Raw genomic sequence first — 27,148 nt, forward strand, 5'->3', positions numbered from 1 at the left:
GATGGGAGTGTCAGAGACAGTGCGATTGGCACAGGACAGAGCGGAGTTTAGGGCTGTTGTACATAGGGTCGCTATGAGTCGCAAGCAACTCGACGGCACATAACAACAACACTGCCAAAGTATTGATTGTGGATCCTCAATTTTATCATTTTTTGGCTTAACAGTTGGTGTGTATATTTGAATAACAGCTGTTATTAAGCCTTTCTTGTATGTTTAAGGACAGTATCCTGTAACAACACTGTACTTCAGTACAGATCTTAAAATATTCCTCTGACAGCATCGTATCATTCCTCTTCATTATCTTTTCCAGCTTAACAGATCATATAATTCAAAATGGCCAGCACACCAGTCCATCTCAGCTCACTAATGTCTAAGACTGTCAACCTTATGTGTTCCATTTCATATTTGACAACTTTCAATTTTCCTAGTTTCATAATGTCTACATTCTATGTACCAATTATTAATGAAAGTTTGCAGCTGTTTCTCATTTTTTAGTACCTTCTAATCTGAAGGATTCCTCTTCCAGTACTAAATCTAAGAATGTTCCTCAATTATTCATGATTTTGAAGGCCTGTTATTTAAGTTGATGGTCTTCCTTCTCTTGGGTATGCCTCAATCAATTCTAGCTGAGGGCAAATAACTAAGCAAACTGCCTTTCATATACACCTTGATTTTTTTTTCTTTTAAATTTTAAAAGATGATGTTTGTTGTTAAGTGTCGTCAAGTCGGAGACGACTTATAGAGACCCTATGAATGCAAGACCTGAGCACTGTTGATAAGAGTTTCCAGAGGCAAGCATACCTGCTTCCAAGCTTGTTTTAGTCAGAAGCTCCACCAAACACTATCTACCATGGGTAACCAATGTCGCATTTGGCACATCAGTGTCACAGTGTTTAGCATCACAGTAACCATGAGATACCTCTGTACACCAATGCAGACCAGTGCTATACCACTTAGAAGAATGTTTGACAAAAAAAAAAAAAAATTTAAACCAGGCTTGAGGGCCGCAGATTAAAATCATCCACTTTGGGTAGGGAGGAAAATACGCGTCAATGAATAAATTAAAATCCAACTTTTCTATAAACGTTAGTTAACATCACAATAAAAAGGAAAGACTTACTAAGTAATCTTGCACAAGTTTCTGAATCTTTCTAACCCTCATCTTTAAAAGGAGATAATACTTAAGACTGATAAGGGCTATTTAAACATCTTATAAGGTGATGGTGGCTGTAAGGTGCCTTTAAGTCATGTATGACTCATAGCAACCCTATGAACAACAGATCTGAACCCTGTCCTGTTCTGTGCCATCAATACCATCTCTGATCCACTGGAGCCCTTTACTGGAGTGACCAAGTCAATCCCCTGGTCTTTCTCACTTTCGACGTCCTTCCACTTTCCCAAGCATGATGTCCCTCTCCAATAAAGAGCCTCTCCTAGCAATATGTACAAAGTATGTCAGATGAGGATTTATCATCTTTGCATCTAAGGAGCACTCTGGCTCTACCTTCTCTAAGACATGTTTGTTCTTTTGGCAGTTCAAAAGCATCAATAATTCTTCTGTCTTTGCCAGAGTTCAAAGTCATCAATTCTTCTGTCATCCTTCCTCACTGTCCAGGTCTAAGCAGCATAGCAAGTGATTGCAAAGACCATGGTCTCAATTCAGGTGTACCTGGTTTTCATATTAACATCACTGTTCCTTAATAATTTGGAGAGCTCCCGGACTACAGACTTTCCCAGTACAATACTTCTTCTACCTTGCTGACACTAAGTGTAATGCTTGTGAATCCAAGTAAGATGAAGTTTTGTTGGTTTGTTTGTTGGTTTTTTTTGTGATTTTAACTTCACAGAAAAGTTGAATTTTCATTAATTCATGGTTGCACACTTTCCTTTCTAACCCCTCAGTTCACCTGAAAAACAACAAACATTCATCATTGCATAATTTCCTTTCTCCCCCCACACCTCCCCCAGTTCACTTTGCTATACAACTCTCATTCTTGACTGTTGACATACAAATAATACCTAATTATATATTCCTTTAAAACAGTTCTTTCCTTCATCTGTTCCAATGCAGTGTTATCCCCTTTTTTCTTAGTTCCCTCCAACTGCCATGTCAGTCCTGTTTTAACAGCAGTGTTGCACAGTATTTATCCTTTTGTGACTGAGATATTTCACTCAGCATAATATCCTCCAAGCTCCCCCATGGTGTAGAGTATTTTATTAGGTGTTTTCAGTGCTGTGTAGCATTCCATTGTGTGAATATACTATAGTTTTTCTATCCATTTGTTTGTTATTGTTCTGTGTTTTGTTTTGTTTTTTTTTCCTGGGAACAAACATTTGGTAATACCATCTCAGACAAGAGTCTCATAATGAAAGTCTGAAGAATACTCCTGGGCTTCCACAAGAAAAAGACTGATAACCCAATTACAAAATGGGAAAAAGGCATGGGAAGAATTTTCACAGAGGAAAATATTTGAATGGCAAACAGACACATGAAGAGCTGCCCTAAATCACTAGCAATAAGAGAGATGCAAATCAAAACCACAATGAGGTACCTTATCACTCCAGTAACGGTGGCAAAGTTTAACAGATGGCAGCAAGTAATAAATGTTGGGGAGGATGTGGCGAGAAAGAAACTCTGATACATTGCTGGCAGGATTGCAAAATGGTACAACCACTCTGGAAAGGAGTTTGGCACTTCCTCAAAAAGCTGAACACACAAATTCCGTATGACCCCGCTTTTCCATTGCTTGAAATCTGAGAAAATGAGAACTGAAGCACAAATGGAGACTTGTACACCAATGTTCACAGCAGCATTCTTCACCATCTATCCATTTGTTGATGGGCACTTGGGTTACTTCCATCTCTTTGCTACTGTGAGTAATGCAGCAATAAGTATGCATACCATCTGTTTGGGGGAAATGCCTGGTTTCTCTAGGGCATGTTCCTAGCAATGAAATTGCTGGGTCAAACAGCATTTCTATTTTCAACTTTCTGAGAAATCACCGGATTGCTTTCCATAGTGGTTGTATCCTAAAATGAAGTTTTGACCATTTCAATCTTTCCTCCTTCTATCATGATATTGCCTTTCAGACCAAGGGTGAGAATTTTTGTTTTATGTTGAGATGCAATCCACTGAAACCTTTATCTTAGTCTTTGATCTTCTGCAGCAAGTGCTTCAAGTCCTCCTCACTATGAGCAAGCAAGGTTATGTCATTACCATAATTAAGGTTAGTAAGTCTTTTTGTTTTCTATTTTTTATTGATTACATTGCGTGTTTTCTCCCTATCCACCCATTCCCCAGCCCACCCTACAATGCATCCCTTGTTCCAGATTGTCATACATACAATGCCTAATCATATATTCCTTTTACACAGTTCTTCCCCTCATCTGTTCTAATGCAGTATTCATTACCTATCCACTCTTTTCCCATTCTCTCAATACAAACTCACCCCTATCTGTCCTATTTCATAATAGTGTAATACAGTGACTGAGATATTTCATTCAACACAATGTCCTCCAGGCTCCCCCATAATGTTGTTTTATTCATCCGTAATCTCGTTTCTTAATATACTTAAAAAAAATTTATTATTAATTTCTATGAAAATTTACAGAGACTTTGGATTTCCATTCATTCATTGTTGTACTTTTCTCTCCTCCTAACCCTCCCCCCAACATACTTTTTTTTTAAAAAAGAGCTGTTTTGGTGTACAGAAACACTGCATAAAATACAGAGTTCCCATATAATTCCTCTCCTTCCTGTGTAACTCTTTTAAGGATCTAAAACCTTCATATTCAGTAAAGTCTGACTTTACATTACACAGGTTTTATTTACTAGAAATTTGAAAATCATTTAATCTTCAATGCCAGACTATCATAAAGTTTGATAGTCTAAAATGATATACACAACACCAGCTGCATACTTCTAATCATAGAAGAATAAAGCTTTAGGTCACTAGTCGTCTTTCTTTGGATCACTAAGCAGTATCTAATTGATATGAAGTATATTTGGGAAATAACATGTATCTTACCACGGTTTTCTCAGAAACTCTAAAACTTCTCATACCTGCAAGTTTTGTGTTCAGTATTTCTTCATACTCTTCTCGAATTTTCTCTTCACGTTCTTTCAACAAACGTTCACAAATCATCCCAACCTGCCGTAGAGTGAATAAAGGCTGTTCTTTTTTTAATGGTGAAGATGTTGCAGATGAAGTCCCTATTTATAATGACAAAAATTATAGCAAGTGATTTAGAACTATCATAGAAAGCATCTTTTACTGAGATTTTTCTTTTTCATGCTCACATAAATTTTCTACCTGTTTGCACCACAGCATTTCCTAAGTAGTCTTAAAACATTTAAATTATTAATTCTGTCATCTTAAGATTGCAATAAAAAGATGAAAATTTTTAAACAGTCCAAAGATAAGTAGCGAAATTTACAAATTCTGACCACAGAATGTAAAGATTACAATGATGGTTCCAGGATACAAGTACCTATCTTCATGTGGCAAATACTACTGAGAATAACCTAAAACAGAATACATCCTTTGGACCCAGCACCATGCACCAGGAGCCACTTAGATCCAGAAGAGAAAACATTAAACACAGCATGAAATAACATAAGACAGTGACAGCAATAATTCTGCTGACTATGAGCAAGAGTTAAATGTGTTTAGGCAAAAAGCTTCCTAGCAGACTTAGGTGACTTTAGGCACTTGGTTGTGGAGCCAAAATAACACCTATAAACCTTATCCAAGCCTGGCAGAGGCCAAAAGAGCCAAGAAGAACCTGAAACTATCTTTGTTGGAAGGCATCTGATGGATGAAGTTATGTTCCCAGAGTTGTAGTCTGTGACTTCCCTCAAAAACCAAATAATATGCAATGTTGTGAATTAGCTGTTGGTGGTCATTGCAGTCAAGTATTTAACTCAGCAGACTTTAAGAAAAAAAAATTAAGACTAGAAATCATAGCATTTATACCAAGCTGGAAAATTATATACAGGTTTGCACTATTATATGTATGTTGTATCCTAAATTAGGAGGGAAAAGAGAAGTTTAAAAGACTAAAGACAACTTGGATTATACATTTCCCACACTGTAGAGCATTTCCTTCTATTTCCCATAGTAGGTAACACGAAGTTTATTATTACCTGGTGAAGCTGGCCCGCTGAGGAGAAATGCATGTGGTTGTGCATCAGAAGTACAACAAGGATCTGTCTGTTGAAAACTAGTTTCTAAATGTCTTCTTTTCTGCATGCGTTTATACTCTTGTTTTATATTGTACAGAATTTGCTCTACAAAGGGGGGGAGAAAAGTTAAAATCTGGCAGGATAAAGACATTCAAGATTAATCAGATTTCATGTATTTATAAAATTACTTATTCTCTTCAAATATCCAGAAAACTGACAATCTGGGAAGATACTACCCCCACCCCCCGCCCCCAGCATGAATAGGAGCATTTATTCCTAAACAGCACATAACACACCACCTGAAATCCAAATCCAACTATTCAATACCACTCTCGCTGCACAGTGGCCAGGGGAAAAAACGGATTTTCATACAAAATAAAGGTTAGAGAAGAGAATCTTCCTGAAGAGCTAGCTCCCAACTCAAATCTTACTCATACACTAGAATCTAGGAATACTTTCAAAAGCCCACAGGTAATTAGATAAGACTATCTGTGCATACCAATGAAACGTTACAGTGAGTCTACCCAAATCAACAGAAGCTTAAAAAAAATACATACACACAAACCCCAAATAAATGATCATTACCGTTACTGTTGAAGACAGTAGAATTTGAGCATATTATAGCATTTACAGTGACACATGGTTCTGAATCTTAAGAGCAGAGAGAGGCACATGTAAAAATACTGGTACTTAACAGGCACTCATAAAGAAGAAAGATTGCACTACTGAATCAAAACCACTGCCTTCAAGTTGACTGTGACTCACAGGGCCTCAGAGATGAGAACATGTTGTAAAAGATCCAATGGGATACACATTTATGTAAGTTATGAATATAAACACTAATGATCAAAGAACAGATGAGTTGCGGAATGACATCAAGGGTATCATCCAAGAAGAAAGGTCATTATAAAGAGGAGGAAGAAAAGACCAAAATGGTTGTCAGAAGAGACTGAAAATTGCATTAGAGCATTGAGAAGCCAAAACAAAGTGAAAAGATGAAAAGATGATTTTAAAGAGCAGCTCAAGAAAACAAACTATGATGATTAAAATGGGCAAAGAGTTTGAGTCAGGGGAAAAAACCCCAAACGGGGAACTTGCTCAGTATTTCAGAAGCTAAAAGAACTCGAAAACAAATTCAAGCCTATACTTGAAATACTAAAGTAAGGGTGGGGCAAAATCTTGAAGTAACATTATGAATGATCAAGAGTCAATGCTAATAAAGGATAGCATTCAAGCATCACTAAAAGCACTGGCAAAAAATAAGGTCCCAAGAATTAAGGGAATACAAAATTATATGTTCCCAAGGACAGAAGCAGTCCTGGACATACTCATTAGGCTAGGCTAAGAAATGTGAAAGACAGGTAACCAATTGACTGAAAGAAATTCATGTTTCAATAACCAATAAAGGTGATCCAACAGAATGTAGACATTATCAAACCATATCATTAATATCACATGCAAGCAAAATTAAGATTACTGAAAAGCAGCTAAGATTTAACACACACTCCTAAGTGGCTGTAGCACCAAAGCTACATTACTAATGTCAAATGAATCTTGAACACCAAAAGGCTATGTTTTATTGACTTAGCAAAGGTATTTCATCACATGGATTATAACAAACATTAAGAATGAAAATACTAGAAAACTAATTGGGGTCACATGAAACTTACCTAGACCAAGAGGCTGGTGGGTAAACATGGTAAAGGAACAATGGCATAAAATCAAACAACTATGTGTAAGAGCTATTTCCCTTCTATCAATTCAATCTGCATGACAAACAAATCATGTGAGAAGCTGGACTGTATGAGGAATATGACATCATGATCAGAGGAACACTCATAAATAGCTTGGATTATGGAAATGACATTACCTTGCTTGCCAAAAATGAGGAGGTCTTAAAATGCTTGCTGCAGAAGATTAAAGATCACTAGGCCACATGATGGCCACAAGATTACTGTCAATGAGTTCATCTTCCTTGAATCCACAATCAACACCACTTACCAACAATCAGGAAATCAAAAGATGTGTTGCACTGGGAAAATGCACTGTTAAGGACCTCTGCAAAATGCTCAAGAGTAGCAAGATGTCAGGTCAGTTCAAAGACCAAGGTGGTGCACATGGGCCAAACCATGGATTTCTCCATTACTTGCTATGCATCTGAAAACTGGACAATGAATAAGGATGAAAGAATAATGGATGTCTTGTGGTAATGGAGAGGAGTACTGACTGCCAAAGTAACAAGCAAACATCTCTTTGGATAAAGTACAAACAGGATGCTCCTTATATATGGAAGTAGGGTGAAACTTCCTCTCACACACTTTGGGCCAGTTCTTGGAAAAAGACATTATGTATGGAAAATGGAAGGGTTTACTTGAGAGAGGAAGACTTCCAAAGAGGATGGACTGGTACAGTGACTATAACAAGGTTCAAATATATAAGAAATGGGGATGGAACAGGATTGGGTAGGGTTCTGATCTGTTGATCATTATGAGCTGTAGTCAACCTGATGGCACAACTACTGTTTGTATAAAGTTTCTTAAGGGAAATAAAATGTCTAGTGTTGAGCCACTACAAAGCACTGGTGGCTTAGTCCATAGGGAGCTGTGCTGCTAACCCAAAGGCCACAGTTCACTGGCAATATGACTTACAACAGTGGGCCCATGGGAGAAAAATGGGTCATTTCCTCCCATTCAATTTACACACTTAGAAACCTAATGGAGGATCAGCTATGAGTGGGTTCTGAATCAACACAGTACGAGACTGAGCTATAAGTGTACCTTTATATAAGTGGGCTTTCTCAAATTCACAAACTCAAACTCACTGCTGTGGAATCAATTCCAACACATGGCAACTTTCCTTTGGCTTTCTTAAGCTATTACGAAATCTTAACAGGAGGAAATGATCCCTTTTTCTCCTTCAGAACTACTGGTGGTTTTGAACCACCATGTAAGTGGGTTTTGGGTAAGCAGGGCAACAACTAGCTACGGGCTATGCCACCAATGCTCCCAAAGAGTCACAAAAACAAGTGCAGCATTCTATACTGACCTGAGCAGGAACAAATAACTTTTGTTTTATATTAACAGAACTCTTTTCCTTATCAAGAATAAACCACAAAACCAGAATAACCTAATCTTGTTAAGTGCTTTTTATGTGACTTACACATACTATTTTATCACCACACATCTGTTTCTCAGTTTTCTTTGGCCTTTTGCTTTTAAAAACAACCAAAAAGGGAGTGCTGGTGGCCTCGTGCCAAGAAGCTGCACAGCAATTCCAGAGGTGCGTGGTTCATATCCACCAGAAGCTCTGCTGGAGAAGGAAGAACAATCTCCTCCTGTACCAGTCAGATCCAATTTGACGGTACACACAAAAAAAATAATTTTAAAAAATAAAAAAAAAAAGCACAACTGAGATATAGAGAGTATATATAAACACAACCTGATGATCTGATAGTTTCAATGTATAAACCAGAACTGTTGCTATATACCGTTGAGTCAGGTCTGACCTATAGCTGACCCTCCAGTGGGTTTTCAGAGGCAGTCAACTGCAAAGGTGGAGACTGTCCAACCGTCTCTTCTGGAGCAGCTGGTGGATTCAAAACTGCATGCCTTTGGGAGTTCAGTGCATCTTCTTGCCAGTAGGCCACCAGAGCCCCCCAAATCCAAAACAGGAATAGGATATATATAATCTGACAACTAATAAGCTAAAGCATTTTAAGAAAGAATTATTTGTAAGTAGCAACATCTACCAACTCTAGAGGTACAAACAAGTTTTAACAAGTACATTTAATTCCTGGAACCACCATAACCATAATACAGAACTTATGATCACCTAAAAAGCTGGTTTTTTGCAGTTTTCTGTGATGATACAGTTTTGCTTGTCACAGAAATTCATAAAAATTAAATTTAAAAAATACCATTTGGTTGACTCATTTCACTCAGCAAAATACTTTTGTGTTTCATCATGACACTACATAAAATTCCTTCTTACCTGATGAGCTGCATCTACAGCCATCCCACCCTGAACATGCTTTATTTGATGAATTTATTTATTTATTTCATTGTACCTATATACTGCAATTTGTTTATCCAATTCTAGATTATATCTAATTTGGGTGCTACTATGAATAAAGCTGTTATGAATATTTAGGTGCAACTCTTTGGGTGGCATTTTAATTTCTCTTGGGGAGACACATGATTTTACTTTGTAAGAAACTTTCAAACTTCCCAGAGTGGCTATACCAGTTTGCTTTCTGACCAGAAATGTATGAGACACCTAGATGCCTCCTATCATTGCCAATACTTGATACTGTCAGCTAAAGTATTTTGAATGTTGCCTGCACTGCTTTTTACATCCAGTATGATGCAACTATGTCATCTAAGCTTCACTGTGCCCTCAAAGGCTCTAATACTTGTAACATGTGATCAACAATGTAAAAGATCCAATTTAAACTGCCAGGACCTCAGCAACACAGGAAGAAAGCAATCTGCTAGCTATAAACTCAATTTCAGTTTAGAGGTATTAGGTTGTAAAGGTTTTAATTTAAAAAAATTCCCCAAATCAATTATTTTTCAACCCACATTTCCAAGCATAATGTAGGTAATTTGGTTATGTAAGCATTTATTAACAGTTTAGAAAGAGGCATTTTATATCTATTGATAAAATGTGTTTAGGTCTATTTACTAATAAACTACTGAAAGTCACTAAACTAACCAGTAACAACATGCTACTCCAAGTACAAGTAAAATCTGACACTATGCTAACACCAGATAATCCATTAAAACGAAAATTAATGATATGAAACAAAATGTGTAAAAATCCAATATGCTTTGTAAGCTTTCGTTCAAATCAATTAAAAAATAAAAAAAACCCACAAAAGTAAAAGTTCACTTGTATACTTTAATTTTCTATTCTTCCTAGACTTAAAAGAATGGCAACCATCCAGAACATATTTTACATTTATATTTATAATAAATGGCAATCTAGTTTACTTTAAAATCCTAAAAACATGTATTTCTATTTCCTTTGTACCATGAAACACAGCTAAGACTGACTTTTCACTACTATACTAGATTTAGAGAATATATTCAAAGAGTCATGGCATTTTCATTCCCAAATGAATAATGTATGCTGTTGTTGTGGAGTACTGTTGGGATAGAATTATAGCAGACCCTCCAGCAGGTTTTCTAAGACAGTAAATCATCCAGGAGGACACTGCCCATCTTTCTCCTGCATAACAGCTGGTGGATTCGAACCACATACCTTCTCATTGGCAGTGCAATGCCTTACCACTATGCCACCTGACTTCCCTATATGTCATTAATTAGTAATAAAATTATTCTCCTTAACAGGTAGAAGGCATAAAAAAGGCAGCACATGATACACCCTGCAAGGGCAAAAATAAAACAAAGATCTAACAATACCAAGACTTCTCCCAATCTCAACACCAGCTTTTTATTTTAATTGCTACTGTTTACTTACCAAAACTTGGCTACAACAAAAAAGGCCATCAAGAGAAAGTGACTGATGTAATAAAAGTAACAGATGATGAAGGTAGAAAAAAAAAGTCAAGGTTAGACTGACAAGGGGGAAAGCAGCAATAGAAAATATGTTAAAAGCAGAGAATGTGTTATATAAGAAGAATTTAGATTAATTCTTAATGTCACGGTATTTCTCTACAATCTATAAAATAATCTTCAAAAACTTGTAATCCTGTAAAATGAAACTTCTATTTCAAATCCAAAAAGTCTTATTTTTTTACTACATCAAGTATTAAGAGCTCATAAACTTTTAAGTTTAGGCGACCAGACTGACTCCTTTTGTATCACCTTATATACCAATATAACATCTATTACTTCAATTAATTTCTACTATAGAACATCTTTGAAAAAAGTGGTAAGTAGGGGTACATCTAATAGACAACTCGAACTAGGATATTAAAAATGATTCTTGAAAGTTGGTCAATTCTAGATAGAAATACAATCTCCAGCAACAATAGCAAAGCTCAAGAGGACAAACAACAAATGCTGGTGAGGTTGTGGAGAGATTGGAACTCTTATTCACTGTTGATAGAATGTAAAATAGTATAGCCACTAGGGACAGCAGTCTGGCAATTTCTCAAAAAGGTGGAAATACAAAAATACCATTTGACACTACTGGAAATATACCCTCAACTCAAATACATGTATGCAAACTCATTATTGCTGTTATTCACAACTGCAAATGGATGGAAGCAACCCTAAGTGCCCTTCAATAAACAAATGGATAGAAAAACTATGATACATTCACACACACCATGGAATACTAAGCAGCACTGAAACACAATGATCATGTAAAACATTATATACAAGATGGGGGAGGCCTGGAAGACATTATGCTGAGTGAAATATCTCAGTCACTAAAGAATAAATACTGCATAACACCACTGTTATAAAATAGGGCAGGGCAGAGGAGAGTTGAGGAGAGAATGAAAATTGCATTAAAAAAGAACTGTCTGAAAGGAATCTATAATTAGGCATACATATGACAACAATCTGGAACAAGGAGTGTATTGTGGGATGGGCTTGAGAAAAGGAAGGGGAGAAAATGAGCAACAATTAATTAAAAAGAAAAGAAAAACACAAGCAGTATGAAAAATATGTAGAAACTAAAGATCAACATTTAAAGTTCCACACAAAATAGCAAATCTAGACCTTTAACCCACATTTCAGATATTGTTTTCATTATCAATGTTTAAAACTGGGAGTTGCCAAGGAGACCTATTTTGTAAATAACAATTTTCTAATGTCTTATGTTCAGAAATTGAGTATTTCCTATATTCTTTTGGGAAGACAATTTTCTTGTTCAGGTAAGAGCTAATTAAATTCTAAAAAGGAGGTAGTCCCTCTTCCAAGTCTCTCTAAAATAACTTCTGTATCAATGAGACCTAGGATAAAATTTTAATAAGTTTTAACATCATCAAGGTGCTTCTTCAGTTTCAATGCCTCTCTAAAATAACATGAATGCTAAACATGCATAATAGAGTTGTCAGTTATATAAATGTTAAGAGCTATTACCTATAGCACTGGTTTTACCAATCTATCCTTCTGGAGGAAGAAGAAAAATTAAAATCACTACAAGTCAAATCCCATTATTCCACTGGTATCATCACTGATTACTTCTATAACTTAAATGACTCAATTTGTTAAAATCCTACAATTAAGTATAAATTTTATAAAACAACAGAACAATCTAAATCAAGGAGTCGTCTTAGGTACTCTATCAACAGTTTATATTACACCAATTCTCAAAATCCCAAAGACAACAGCTGCTTCAATGAAGGTTGTTGTTGTTGTTATGTGCTGTCGAGTCGTTTGCAACTCATAGCGACCCTATGTACAACAGCCCTATACTATGCTCTGTCCTCTGCCAATCACATGGCCTCTGACACACCCATTCCAATTACCCCAGTCACTGAATCAATCCACCTCATAAAAAGGATCTTCCCCTCCTGCACTGTCCCTCTCCAAGGACCTGTTTCTCTTTAAAACATGCCCAAAGTATGTCAGACGAAGCCCCAGAATCCTTGCCTCCAAGGAGCCGCCCGGTTTAACCCTTTCCAGGACGAATGTGTTTGTTTTCTTGGCAGTCCAGGGTACATTCAATACTTTTCTCCAGCACCACAGCTCGAAGGCATCAATTCTCCTTCTATCTTCCCTACTCATTGTCCAACTCTCTGATGCATAACAAGTGACTGCAAAGACCATGGCCTGTATCAGGCGCACCTTAGTCTCCAGAGAGACACTGTTGCTCTTGAGTATTTTAGCAAGGTCCCTAAGAGCAGACTTTCCCATCGCAATACGTTTTTTTATTCCCTGGCTGCTGGTGCCAAGAGTGTTGACCGTGGAGCCAAGCAAACTGTAGCTATGAACAATCTCAATCTCTTCGCCATCCATCCTGATGCTGCCAATTGGTCCAGTGGTGAGAGTCTTTGTCTTCTTGACATTGAGCCTTAGTCCATACTGAAAGCTGCAGTCCTTGACCCTTCGCAGCAAGTGCATGAGGTCCACCTCAGTTTCAGCAAGCAGGGTTGTGTCATCTGCATAACGCAGATTGTTAATAGATCTTCCACCAATCCTGATGCCACACTTCTCCTCATAGAGCCCAGCCTCTTGGATAATCTGCTCTGCATACAGGTTGAAAAGGTAAGGAGACAGGACACATCCCTGGCATACACCCTTCCCAATTTTGAACCATGCGGTGTTACCTTGCTCTGTTCTAACGACTGCCTCTTGGTCCAAGTATAGGTTTCGCATTAGCACAATTAAATGTTCTGGGATTCCCATTCTTCTCAGAGTCAGCCACAGTTTGTTATGATCCACACAGTCAAACGCCTTTACATAATCAATGAAACACAGATAGACATTCTTCTGGTATTCCCTGCTTTCAGCTAAGACCCATCTAACATCAGCTACAATATCCCTACTACCACAACCCCTTCTACACCCAGAAAAGACTTCTGGCAATTCTCTGCTCATGTGCTGTTCCAGTTGTTTTTGGATAATCTTCAGTAGAATCTTGCTTGCATGTGAAATCAATGATATTGTTCTGTAGTTTCCACACTCAGTTGGGTCACCCTTCTTTGGAATGGGAACAAATATAGATCTCTTCCAGTCACTTGGCCAAGTGGTTGTTCTCCAGATTTCTTGGCACAACTTGGTGAGCACATCCAGGGCAGCTTCTGTTAGCTGAAATATGTCAATTGGTATACCATCTATTCCTGGGGCCTTATTTTTTGCTGTTTCCTTCAAAGCAGCTTGAACTTCTGCCTTCATCACCTTGCTCAAATGTTATTTCATTAACTTCTTCTGTATCTGCCAATTCTTTTCAATACAATGACTCAGTATATTCCTTCCATCTTCTTTTAATATCTCCTGGATCATTTAATATTCTGCCCAAAGCATCCTTATTATAGCAACTCTAGGTTTGAATTTGTTCTTCACTGAAAGGAGGATGGTCAAATTCTTCCTGTGTGATTTATTGCCTTGAAAAATCCACTGGAGGGTCAGCTATTGGTCAGTTCTGATGGCACATAAAATATTCTTAAGAGGTTATGTTATAGGGAGCTTGGGTGGCCTAGAGGCAAGAAAGTGCATTGTAATCCCAGAGGTTCGCAGTTCGAAGCCACAAGATGCTCTGCTGGAGAAGGAGGGACAATCTCCTCCTGTACCAGTCAGATCTGATTTGACGGTACACACCCACAAAAAAATAATTTTTTTTAAAAAAGGTTATGTTATCTCAGTTACTTTAATTATTTTTTATAGCAATAAAACAGCTTACACGCTTAGCAAATGGAACCTAAAATGGAGAAAAAAATGGGGGCAGGGTGGATTAGTAAAGGGGAAAAGGAAGATCCAAAATATGCACATCACACAAAATACTTCATTCCAAAGTTGAAGTGTGGTTCCTATTTCCATTAACCATAACCACGAAGAAAAAGGAGTGGGATCGCTGAATGCCTAGAGGAGACCTCTACAGGAGGGCTGTGCAATCAAGCTGAAAAAACTGTTTACTTGCAGAGCACCGGAAAGACTTACGTGCACCAAAAAAAAAAAAAAGAAAGACGATGGAGCTATAGCATACCAGGAAACCAGAGGGTACAAACTGATGGTTCATAGGCCAAAATGAGCCAGAGATATGTTGATCTGAACACTTTGCCTCAAATAAATCAACCATTTGACTCTGTGGCCAATATTTAAATGTCAAGTGAGCATATAAAAGGATTTGTAGCTTCTGAGGAATAGAGAAGGCTAGACAAGAGTGGCGTAAGATATAGGGACCTAGACTGTGTGGCAATAGTAGCTATAACCCCAACTAACTAGTAAAACAGTTGGAGAGTGGATGTTACCTTTTGTACTCACTAGTGCTTCCAAATCTTCAATGCAAGGATGTGTTTAACAGTTTGGTTAGATTGTGATCAAACCAAACCCACTGCCACTGAGCAGATTCTAATTCACAGTGACCCTGCAGAGACCTAGTAAGTTTGGTTTTTATTTTAAAAACAAAAAAACCCCAACAAACCACACATCAATGCACATACATTAGAAGTACCTGGGCCCAACCCTATGTGTAAGAGCCCTACACCCTGCTCTATCCTGTGCCAATCCTATTGTCTCGGATACATCACTGAATCAATCCATCTTATCAAGGATCTTCCTCTCTTGCACTGTCCCTCCAACCTCCCAAGAATGATGTCTCTCTCCAAGAACAGGTCCCTCCTTGCAACAGGTCCAAAGTCTACCAGATAAAGCATCAAAATCCTTGCCTCCAAGGTGCAACCTGGTCTCACCCTCTCTAGGACAAACCTGTTTGTTCTCCTAGCAGTTCATGGTGTATTCAATACTCTTCTCCAGCACCACAGCTCAAGGGCATCAATTCTCCTATCATCCCTAGTCATTGTCCATCTTTCTGATGCATAGCAAGTAACTGCAAAGACTATGGCCTAAATCAGGTGCACCTTAGTCTCTAGACTAATATCACTGCTCTTCAGTACTTTGGAGAAGTCTCTGAAAACAGACTTTCTCAACACAATTCGTCTCTTGATTTCCTGGTGTTAATTGTGGAGCCAATCAAACTAAAGTTGTTAGCAATCAATCTCTTCACCATCTATCATGATGTTGCCAAATGACTCAGTGGTCAATCTCTGTTTTCTTGTTATGAGCTTCAATCCATATTGAAGATTGCAGTCCTTCCTCTTCTGCAGCAAGGGCTTCAGGTCCTCCTCAGTTTCAGCAAGCAGGGTTGTGCCATCTGCATAACCAAGATTGTTGATGAATCTTCCTCTAATCCTGATGCCACATTTCTCCTCATAGAACCCACCCACCTGGGTAATCTGTATGGCAAATAGATTGAAAAGGTATGGAAAAAGGACTCATCCGTGGAATATACCCTTGCCAATTTTGAACCATACGGTGTTCACTTGTTCTGTTCTGATGAATGTTCCAAAAGTCAGGAATTATTCTTAGTTAGCATTTCCCCTTAAAAATATCATTGCTGTTGGGTCAGAACTGACTCTCTGAGCCTCTGACACTCTGCCACTGCTTATTTTTCTTCCACAGAGCCACTAGTGCAGAGTATCTATCACTAATTACAGTGTCAGCAGCCTCTGAGTCAGTAAATTCTTTTATATTGGCCTATGGGTAGTTGTTACAATGAGCATCTGGTTTCTGGAATCTGTTGCAGATAAAAGATCCCTATTAAGAGTGACACTGAAGGGCAAAGCAGAACTTCCCCCATAGGATATCCAAGCTGTGCATTTTTACGCAGACAGACTGCCATATCTTTCATGCATGGAACAGCTGGTGGGTGGGTTCAAACCGCCAACTTTTTGGATTAGCAGCTGAGGGCTTTAACCACTATGCAGCAAACTATAATCTCCTGCACAAGCAGTCTCTTCAAATCAGAAATGAGTTCCATTCCTAAATCCGTTCTTTAAGCCCCATTAAGTTTGTACCTAACAAGAGACAAATATTTATCTTAGTATACTTTTACATGCACAAAAACTATTAAGAAAGTATTTCTGACACAATAAGGCTTTGTATGGCATTAAAACAGTCCTTGGTATATTCTTCAACTTTTTAATGCAATATAAATCTGATGTTCCTAATGTGGGGACAGTATGTACTTTTACCATGCAGAAATCAGTTGGTTCCAACTCAATGGCACATGGAGCAACAATTACCACTCAAGAAAATTTTCTGCCACAAAATATGCAGAACAAGGTACTCAATCACCTATAAATGCTGTCATGCTTAAAAAGCAGATTTTCCTTCATTTTTCAGCTCATGCTATTCTTCAAATGCTAAACAATTTCACAATATGATCTTTTTTTCCAAAGATAAAACACTCCTAGTCTCTCTCTCCAACATTTCCCCTTAGTCAGTCAGTTTTCTAATAATTAACATTAACAAAACCTACAATGAATGTTAACCCAAAAAGTGAGAAAGTAGAATTAGCTTCAGAAATTTAGCCAGTAAAGTGGGAGGCACAGCACTCTCTGGCCTCAAAACCTACTACTACACAGCAGTAGTAACCAAAACAGCATGATACTGGTTACAATGACAAGCACATAAACCAATGGAACAGTATTGACAACCCAGAAAGGGACCCAGCTAATAATGGTCAACTAATATTCGACAAGGAAGTAAAACCTATCAAATGAGGAAATGACCACCTCTTCAACAAATGGTGCTGGCAAACTGGACTGCTACCTGCAGAAAGCTGAAAGAGGATCCACATCTCACACCATACACAAAAACCAACTCAAGGTGGATCAGAGACTTGTAAGTAAAGCCCAAAGCCATAAGGTTCATCAGAGACAAACTGGGATCAAGCTTAGATGGTCCAATCTATGGTATAAAGAGTCTGCCAAATACAGCCAGAAATGTACAATCTGGAGAGGATAAAATTGATGAATGGGACCTTCTAAAGATTAAATCATTGTGCCCAACAAAAATATTTTCCAACAGAGTGAAAAGAAAACCTACTGTCTGGAAAAAAATCATTTGGCAATGCCATTTCAGATAAGGGTTTCATATCAAAAGTTTCCAGAATCCTACAGGGCCTCCACATGACTGATAACTCAATTACAAAATGGACAAAAGACATGGAAAGAGTTTTCACAGAGGAAGATATTCAGATGGCCAACAAACATGAAGAAATGCTCAAATCACTGGCAATAAGAGGGAAGCAAATCAAAATCACAATGAGATATCATCTCATTCCAGTATCAGTGACAAAGTTTAACAGGACTGTAAGTAATAGATGATGAGGAGGATGTACAGAGAAACTTTCATACATTGTTGGTAGGACTGTAAAATGGTTCAACTGCTCTGGAAAGCAGTTTGGCGCTTCCTCAAAAAAGCTGAACATAAAAATTCCAAATGACCCAGCTATACTACTGCTTGGAATATACCAAAGAGAATGAGAACTGAGGCATAAAGGAAGACTTGTATACCAATGTTCACAGCAGTGTTACTATTTTAAGAACATGGAAACAGCCCAAATGTCCAACTACTATTGAATGGATTGAGAAATTATGATACATTCACATGATGGAGAATATTACACAGCATGCAGGAGAAAGCATTTTGTAAATCACTACCTAACTTGGGAGGGACTGGAGAGCATTATGCTAAGTGAACTAACTCAGTCCCCTAAGGACAAATATTGTAGGCGTATAAGGATCCAAAGGGGAGGAGAAAGTAGAGAAGTGAAGATGAGGGGTATTAATACTAGGATCACACAATTTGATGGGTGGAGTGAGGGGGAGTGTGAAGGAAATGGAAAAGATTTTTTAAAAAATTTAAAAACACTGCAATCCCAGAGGTGCACCGTTCAAATTCACCAGATGCTCTGCTGGAGAAGGATGTGACAATCTCCTCCAGTACCAGTCAGATTCTATTTGATGGTACACACACACAAAAAAAATAATAAAATAAAAATTAAAAAAAATAAACAAAAAACCCAAAATTTAATAAAATCCCATTTTGGAGCTCTGATGGCCTAGTGGCAAGAAGCTGCACTGCAATCTCGAAGGCCTAAGTTCGAATCCACCAGATGCTCTGCTGGAGAAGCAGCAATCTCCTCCTGCATACTACTAGTCAAATCTGACTCAATGGTACACAACAAGGGGGGAGCAGATTAAAATCACGTTTCTTTGAATTTTAAAGCTTAATAAAAGTGTAAGCTAACAAAACAGCCTATTTCAATATTTTACACAGGCTCCAGAAAAGAAAAGGCACATTTATGTACACACTTAAAAATTAATTAATTGTACAAAAAAGATAAAATATTTTCATCCCAGTTTAGGTAACAGAAAATTATCAAGTGGCTGCTCTAACAGTCCCTTGAGACTTCTTCATGCTTTCCTTCCCATTGCCCCACTGGTAAAACATGTGAAACTCAAGAGGCTCAAGAGATTTAAACAAGTGATTTCTAGAGTAAAAACTGATTTTTTAAAGAAAAGTTAAGTATAAAAAAAAAAAATAGAAATTAAAAACTAAATCAAACCCAAAAATTTTACCAAAGAAAAGATTACAATTTTAATATTAAAATGTTCTAAAGCATTAGTATATTTCAGGAAGACCTATAGCATTTGTGACATAAAAACCAACTGCAAGATTTTTAGAAAGTTATAAGAAACAAAGTATTTGAGCTATTTTTCTAGTGTCCAAAGATTAAAAAGTACTACCACTACCCCAAAACAATTCTATAAACTCCCAAAAAGCAAGTATGTGCATAGGTGATAAACTAACACAACCTGAAATTTTAATTTACTGGCAAGCATTCAGTTCAATACAGCTGCAATCTCAACCTCATCACATGAGAAATATTACATAACTTAAATCCTTCAAGGTTCAAACTTAAACCCATACTGCATTCTTCTAAGAGAATAAAAAGTTTCCTTGCAAATAGGAAAAATACTCAAAATTAGGTTTCATGAATCTCTCTTGTTCTCAGTCTTTGAAAGCAAATTGTTTTTATTATTGTGTCTTCCTACATCTATTTAATAACTTAGGGGGGAAAAAAATCTTAGATAAGACTTGCGTATATGGTATATTCTTTTCCCTATAAAATCATTCAGGAATTACAGATTCTTTTTCTTCCTTCTAGGTCTGACAGCAAATTTTAGGAATTCATCCAGGTCAATAGTATTCATACCTGAAAAGAGACTAAATTCTTATCTTGCCATGTTTTTACCCTTTGCTCCTATACTGTTTTGTTCTGGGGGTTCCCCTCACCTTCAAAACCAAGTAGCTCAAAAATTAATACAGATGCACTATGCATTTAAGGGGCACAAACTTAAGACATGTTCATAAATGGGTAATTCATGAAATTAAATAAATTGCAAACAGCTTGATGGCAGGTACATAACATTATTAGTCCTAAGTAAAAATCGGGTTTAAAATCTAAAGTGCAAAAGGCAATAAAAAACAGTCTATTTGCTAAATACAGAGAAACTGGAAGTAACTTAACAGTTGTCTAAAGAATCACAAAAATAATAAAACACTTCTGGCTCAAAGCAAATGACAACTGAAGTGAGATTATGCTCCTCTAACAGATATTTGTTTGCCTAGAGCTATTTACACTTCATTTAAGGCAGCTGGTGTCTGTTTGCAGGCATGCCTCATCTATATTCCTCTGTCACATGCACCATCTACGTTCCTGTAAAACCTCTGTCTATTCACAAACTGCAGTGTTAAATTTTAATGGCAAGCTTCCAGAAAATACAATGAGTTTCTACAAAAGAATGTAACTCTTCATCACTCAAATCTTAAGGCAGACTACAGTGATGGCAATTCATGGTTATCCCATGTGCATCAGCACTAGACCTATACAGATTGTCCAACAACTTATTTTCAGAGGCTGAACATAAGGCCTCTTCAGGGGAGACTTTGGGTAGACCAGAGCCGGCCAGCAACCTTGCCGGCAAGTTAACAATTTGGCAGTATCAAAAACATAACTGATGTATACAAATGTACCTTCTGAAAATTCATAGAAAGGTACTAGATTTGACGGTCTTTTGTCATGTAGCATAATATGTTTTTTTGGGGGAGGGAGGGAGGGAGAGGGGAGGGAGGGAAGGAAGGGAGGGAGGGAGGGAGGAGGAGGGCGGGAGGGAGGGAGTCTGTCTCTGGAAATGTCACGGCAATCTTTTGGCTACTTGGCAATATTGATATTTTTTCAAAATCAACCAAGAAGAGTAGTAACTTTTAAAAGGTTTTATTAAATTAACTTACCAAGATTCCTACTAATGTCGGTACTTCAAAAAATCAAACACAATGCCAACAAGGTCAGCTTGACTCAGAGTGATCCTCCAATGGGTTTTTGAAGCAGTAACCTCAAGACAATCTGTTTCCCTGACACTGAGCCTCAATCCACACTGAAAGGCTACAGTCTTTGACCCTCTGCAGCAAGGGCTTCAGGTCCTCCTCAGTTTCAGCAAGCAGGGTTGTGTCATTTGCATAACGCAGATTGTTGCTAGATCTACCACCAATCCTGACCCCACATTTCTCCTCATAGAGCCCAGCCTCCCAGTTAATCTGTTCTGCATACAGACTGAAAAGGTATGGAGACAGGACACATTCCTGGCATACGCCCTTCCCAATTTTGAACCTTGTGGTGTTTACCTTGCTCTGTTCTAACGACTGCCTCTTGGTCCAAGTATAGGTTTGGCATTAGCACGATCAAGTGTTCTGGGATTCCCATTATTCTCAGAGTCAACTACAGTTTGTTATGTGAAGACAAAGATTCTCACCACTGGAGCAACTGGCTGCATCAGGATGGATGGTGAAGAGATTGAGACTGTTCACCGCTTTAGTTTGTCTGGCTCCACAGTCAACACTCTTGACACCAGTAGCCAGGAAATTAAAAGACCTATTGCCATGGGAAAGTCTGCTGTTAGGGACCTTTCCAAAGTTCTGAAGAGCAATGGTGTCTCTCTGGAGACTAAGGTGCATGTGATACAGGCCATGGTCTTTGCAATCACTTGTTATGCATCAGAGAGTTGGACAATGACCAGGGAGGATAGAAGGAGAATTGATGCCTTTAAGCTATTGTACTGGAGAAGAATGATGAGGGTACCAAGGACCACTAGGAAAACAAATAGATTCAACCTGGAGCGGGTTAAACCAGGCGGCTGGCTCCTTGGAGGCAAGGATTCTGAGGCTTTGTTTAACATACTTTGGACATGTTGTAAGGAGGAACAGGTCCTTGGAGAGGGACATCATGCTTGGGAGGGCACAAGAGGGGAAGGCCGTCTATGAGGTGGACTGATTCTGTGACGGGGGTAATCGGGATGGTGTGTCGGAGACGGTGTGATTGGCACAGGACAGAGCAGTTTAGGGATGCTGTACATAGGGTCACTATGAGTCGCAAGCCACTCGACAGCACATAACAACCACCACCACCTCAAGAGAAGTTACAGACAGGAGTCTGCCCATCTTTGCCCTGCAGAGCCGGTAGGAGGATTTAACTTTTCGTTAACAGCACAGCATGTTACCCACCCAGTGCACCACCAGCGCTGCTCATGTAGGTAATTTAAGGTATTCACTTCCGAACAAATCAGTGCTTCTCACCCCAATACCACCCTGTCCCACTGTACCATATATTCCTTTCCCACGTCCAAAGTTAGCACAGACCTCACTGTTGGCTCTAGTGGTCTGGTTGTGAACCAAAAGGTGAGCTGTCTGAATTCACAATCAGTCTAGGGGAAAAGATGGGCAGTCTCTTCCTATTAATATTTACAGCCTTGTAAACCTGATGGTGGAGGGTTATCATTACAAGGCGGCAGTAAGTTTGGAGTTTCTGCCCTCCTAGACGGAAAATAAGCAAGCTTTTCTCTAATGAGGCAGATAATAAATATTTGCAGTAGGAGGCAATACTGTCTCTGTCACAACTGTTTACTGTAACAGGTGACAGCAGTCAGACAATGGGCCTGGCTTTATCCCAGCACACACACACACACCCCTCATTTTTATTTACAGGTGCAGAAATCTGAACTTTCACATGTCACCAAATAATCTTTTCCTCTTTATCCAATAATTTAAAAGGAACAACAGCATTCTTAGTTCCTGGAGTGAACAAAAATAGGGATGTAGTCTGCAGCAGGCTCCAGCCCTAAATCCTGAACAACATTTCTGAAATAGCACTTCTAATACTTTAAAGTCTAACAGTTGTTCCAAGGCCAGTGTGGAGAAACAAAAAGGTCACAGTGCTAATTAGCATAATAAAAGACCCATGTCTCCAAGTTTAGAAAGCTTAACTGCTATACTGGTCTGTTCCTTTTTTCTTAGATTAAATTTCAATAGTTTGAAAATTGTTGATTTAAATAATAATAGTCATCAGGGGAAACTCTGTAGTCACCTTCCTAAGTCAAAAAATGGCTTGAGTTTTAAAAATGCCCCAAATTCCTTACTAGAGAACATCTGATCAGAAACTTGAACTAATTCAACTACACTATCAGAAAAGACTATTCAAGCAACCAGAGAGCAAGAATAAAAGATCAAAGGTCAACAGGAAAAATATCTACAAGTGTGGTGATAAGAAAACTGACAAACTCTTTTAATACCTGAATAGCAGCTACCATTATGACAGCATCATTTCATACACCAGAGGCATGCCCAAAGATGGCCATATGTACACAAGCAAAATTACATTCATGATCCCACTCTAAATTACAGCTTCAAAAAATTTTTAAAGTGGTTTTCCTGTCAGCTTTTTATATTAATTTAAATTTAATTTAGTTTAAATGATCCAGTAATTTTTAGCAGACTTAATAAAACTCAATTGTTATGTGACTTGCAATGTCATGATATGATCAAACTTTCACAGTAGACGTCAAAAGGTACTCTAAACAGAGGACACACCAAAATATTGGAAATGGATTAATTTAAAGTAGCTTTCTTAAAGCATTCCAGTAATTCCAGTCAGTCTATTATCGTTATAGTTCACGGAATCAATTGAAATATGGTATAATTCAGTTAAATGCATTAAAAATACAGTAACACAACTGTAAGTTTTCAAAGGAAAACTTTGTTTAGCAAAGTCCTTCCGAAATGAAGGAAACAGTATAGCTTCTGACTGCTTTTACCATATACTTGAGATTTTTTTTTAGCACTGAAATATACTCAAGCCTGCAAACCTAACACTATTAATTCACTGACCTGAAGAAAATTTATTGACAGTAAACTACAGCAATTTTAAGTTATGTGCCGATTTCCACGATACTACTTCAATTTTTAACACTATTTTATTAAAAAGACAAGCTCTAGAAGTAATGTTAAGTATCAGCTCATTCTTAGCATTGTTTTCTTTTTTGTGCTTATAACACTCAATGATCCAGTTATGTGTGACCATAAAATAAAACTGCACGTGAATTTCTTTCAAGTTTCAGTCATGATCACTCTGAAATACCATATCCTTAAGTTAGAGTAAATACTTAATAGCAGAAATGGAAGCCTAGTTATCAAATTTTCCTACCCTCCTTAATTTGGAAATTAAAACCAGAACAAAAATAGAAAGTCAATACCAAATTAAAAGTAATAAAATACGGTGTATATTTTTGTTTTGCTTTGCTTTAAAATAAGAATTGTAAGATACTTAAATGAAGCTATGAAAATGTTCTGTCTACGAGTCGTATTATTTATTACCCAAGGCTCATCCGTGAAACCTTTACATGTCACATAAAAAGGAAACAGATTTACACTCCAGTCCACAAAAGCTTAAGTATCCTAGGGCTGCGCCCGAGCACACAAGGCTTTCTAAGCACAGATAAAAACCGGGCGCCCCCAAGCAGCCAAAGGCCATCTACCCGTGGTCACTCCAGGAAACGTTTACCCACGAAATGCGTAAGTGTCAAGTCTTCAGAACCCGGAGAATCTGTTCTTCTCAACGCCTAGGCTGTTTACTGAAGAGGAAAGCAAGCTTACAGTGGACGTACCGAGCCCCGCCGGCTCTATTGGGGTGGTTGGGGAGCGGACCCTGTCCGGGTGACCAGGCTTCTCACCGTGAAGAGCCTATCGGGGTGCCGACCCAGTCGGGGTGGTCGGGTCTCTCCGGGTTCACGGCCTAGCGGGGTCGACCGATCCTGTCGGGGCGCCGGCTGTAGGGCACTCTCATGGGCGGAGCGTCCTCTGTGCTGACCCTGATGGGAGCTGAGCTATGACTCACCGGGAGATGGTGACCACAGGCCTGCGCCTCACCGGGTGCCGTCCACCCCCGCCAGCACGAGCCCGATCCGCCCCGCGGACCGCCCGGCCACAGGAATAGGCCGTCGCTCCGGCCCCACGGGCTTTTGTGTCCGGGCGGCCGTAGGAGCCCCAGCGTACGCACTGCCCCGGCGGCACCTACCTGTGGTCAGACGGGAGGCCACGTCGCCGAATGGGGACGGCTCCATGCGGTGGTACTTCCGCGGCGAGGCGGCGGCGGCCGAGAACGAGGCGGCCGTGGCAGTAGCGGAGGCGGCAGCGGGAGAGGCGGCAGCCGAAGCGGGCGCCGACAATGGCGCACAGCGCCTCCGCTTCGGGGATGCCGGGCTCAGCAGCGGGTCGAAATCCAGAGTCCTTTTCAGAGTCGCTCCGCACGCCATGACCTGGGCAGCGGCGACGCCGGGTTCGGGTGGGGCCGGGGCGGCTAGAAGGTGGTCGGAGGCTCGGAGACCGACGGTGGCTCGCGGGGCGCCGCTGCCGCGGTAGGTAGGGCCCGGACAAGCCGGCGAGAACCAAGGGGAGGGGGCGGCGGCTCACGCCAGCCGCGTTGGGAGGGTCTTCGCCTCCTCGGACGCCTTTTTCCCGAGAGAAGCTTCGGCCGACCCCGGCGTTGGAGCGAGAGTGGCAGCGCGTCCCAGCCGAACTCCCTTCAGAAGTCGTTAACAGTCCAGTCAGGAATGAGGCTTGAAAGAGGTCCCCGTTTCCCTGACCAGAGTCCGTCTCCGGCGGGCGGTAGTCGATGCGGAGGGATTAGGGGGTGAGGCAGAAGGAGGAGCACGAACAGTCAGGTCCAGCCACTTCCCCCTCCGCTGTACGACTCTCACCCCACACCGGCCCCAATATGGCGTCAATAACAACGCCGCCGATTCAAATCCTGCGGCCTCAGGGCGCATGCGCTTAAAGGTGGCGCGCGCGCGCCCGCCCCCCTCCCCCCCGCCCCCCAGTGGAGTATTATGGGAGTTGTTGGGTTTTTTTTTTTTGTGGAAAAGACTCAATCTGAAAACCAGGGAAGTGCTTTAAAGGAAACTACGACTCCCATAATGCAGGGTGAGAGATCCGGAGTTCCGGGTTGGAATTTAAATCCCCTCCACACCTTGCAGATGGAAGGCTACAGTAAAATTTCTCACAATTGAAAAAAAAATTTAAAAAAAAAAAATTTCTCACAATTGGTATGTTAAGTAACGTCATGTAATATTGAAGTTGCTCAAGATTCCATTTTACTTAAAACCACAATCAACGTCTGTGGAAGCAGTCAGAAAAAGGAAACAACACATTGCACTGGGCAAATGTACCGCAAAAGATGTCTTAAAAGGAGAGGAGCGACCTGGGGGTGGGGGTGAGTGGGTGGGGAGAAAAGTGCAACAATGAATGAATGGAATTCCAAAATTTCTGTAGATGTTCATTGACATTAATAATAATAATAATAAAAAGTAATAAAATAAAAAAAGATACCTTAAAAAATCTCATTAACGTGTTAAAAGGCAAAGATAGCAACTTGAGGCCTAATATCCTTGATCTAAGCATAGTATTTTTAAATTGCCTCATATACATACAAAAACTGAAAAGACTGAAAAATAATTGATAAAAAGGAATTATAATATGGACTTAATAGTGTTGAATATACCACGTAGAATATACCACAAGAACAAACAAATCTGTTTTGAAGAAATACTACCTTAATGCGCCTTAGAGAAGAGGATAACAGCCTTTTACCATTTGCTTAGTAATGCAAGGGTCAAATCCTTAGAGAAATGCATCATGTTATGAGGTGGAACTAACTGAATGGCTCCTAATAACACATTTGAGTGTCCACCTTGGTGGTACAATGGTTAAGCGCTCCGCTCCTGATTAACATGTTGATGCTTTTAGCCCAAAAGAGAAAGATACAGCAATCTACTTGATGAAGATTTACAGCCTTGTAAATGCTGTGGGGGTAGTTCTACTCTGTCCTGTTGGGTCACTATGACTCAGAAGTCACTACATGGCAGTGGGTTCGTTTTTTATTTTAAACACTCATTGAGTGTAAAAGGAACTAAGCAAAAGTAAAGAGCAGAGGGGACGGAAAGAAAAATCTAGACTGAGTGTGAGAAAGGAAAGTGAATCAATAGAGAAAGCAGGTTCTGAAATGGAAAAAGAAATCTTAAAATTCAAGGCATAGTTGTTCTGAATAGTTTCAAAAACAAAACCTTTCACACATAAGGGCTAGGAAATACTA

At 39.2% G+C, this 27,148-nt stretch overlaps 1 protein-coding gene across 1 annotated transcript in view; it reads right to left on the minus strand.

Annotated features, from left to right (window-relative positions):
- AKIRIN2 (akirin 2) overlaps positions 1-25,369 on the minus strand; it is a 27,496-nt gene extending 2,127 nt beyond the window's left edge. Inside the window, exons 1-3 of the mRNA XM_006902034.1 lie at positions 25,076-25,369; positions 5,147-5,290; positions 4,064-4,213 (exon numbers count right to left, since the gene is read on the minus strand). Coding sequence (XP_006902096.1) covers positions 4,064-4,213; positions 5,147-5,290; positions 25,076-25,313 — 532 coding nt within the window. The 5' untranslated portion in view covers positions 25,314-25,369. The remainder of the gene's footprint in view (positions 1-4,063; positions 4,214-5,146; positions 5,291-25,075) is intronic.
- Between the last annotated feature and the right edge of the window lie 1,779 nt (positions 25,370-27,148).

The sequence above is a fragment of the Elephantulus edwardii genome, unplaced genomic scaffold (assembly GCF_000299155.1).
Source record: "Elephantulus edwardii isolate Elephantulus edwardi_28Jun2011 unplaced genomic scaffold, EleEdw1.0 scaffold00360, whole genome shotgun sequence".
NCBI classification, from domain to species: domain Eukaryota; kingdom Metazoa; phylum Chordata; class Mammalia; order Macroscelidea; family Macroscelididae; genus Elephantulus; species Elephantulus edwardii.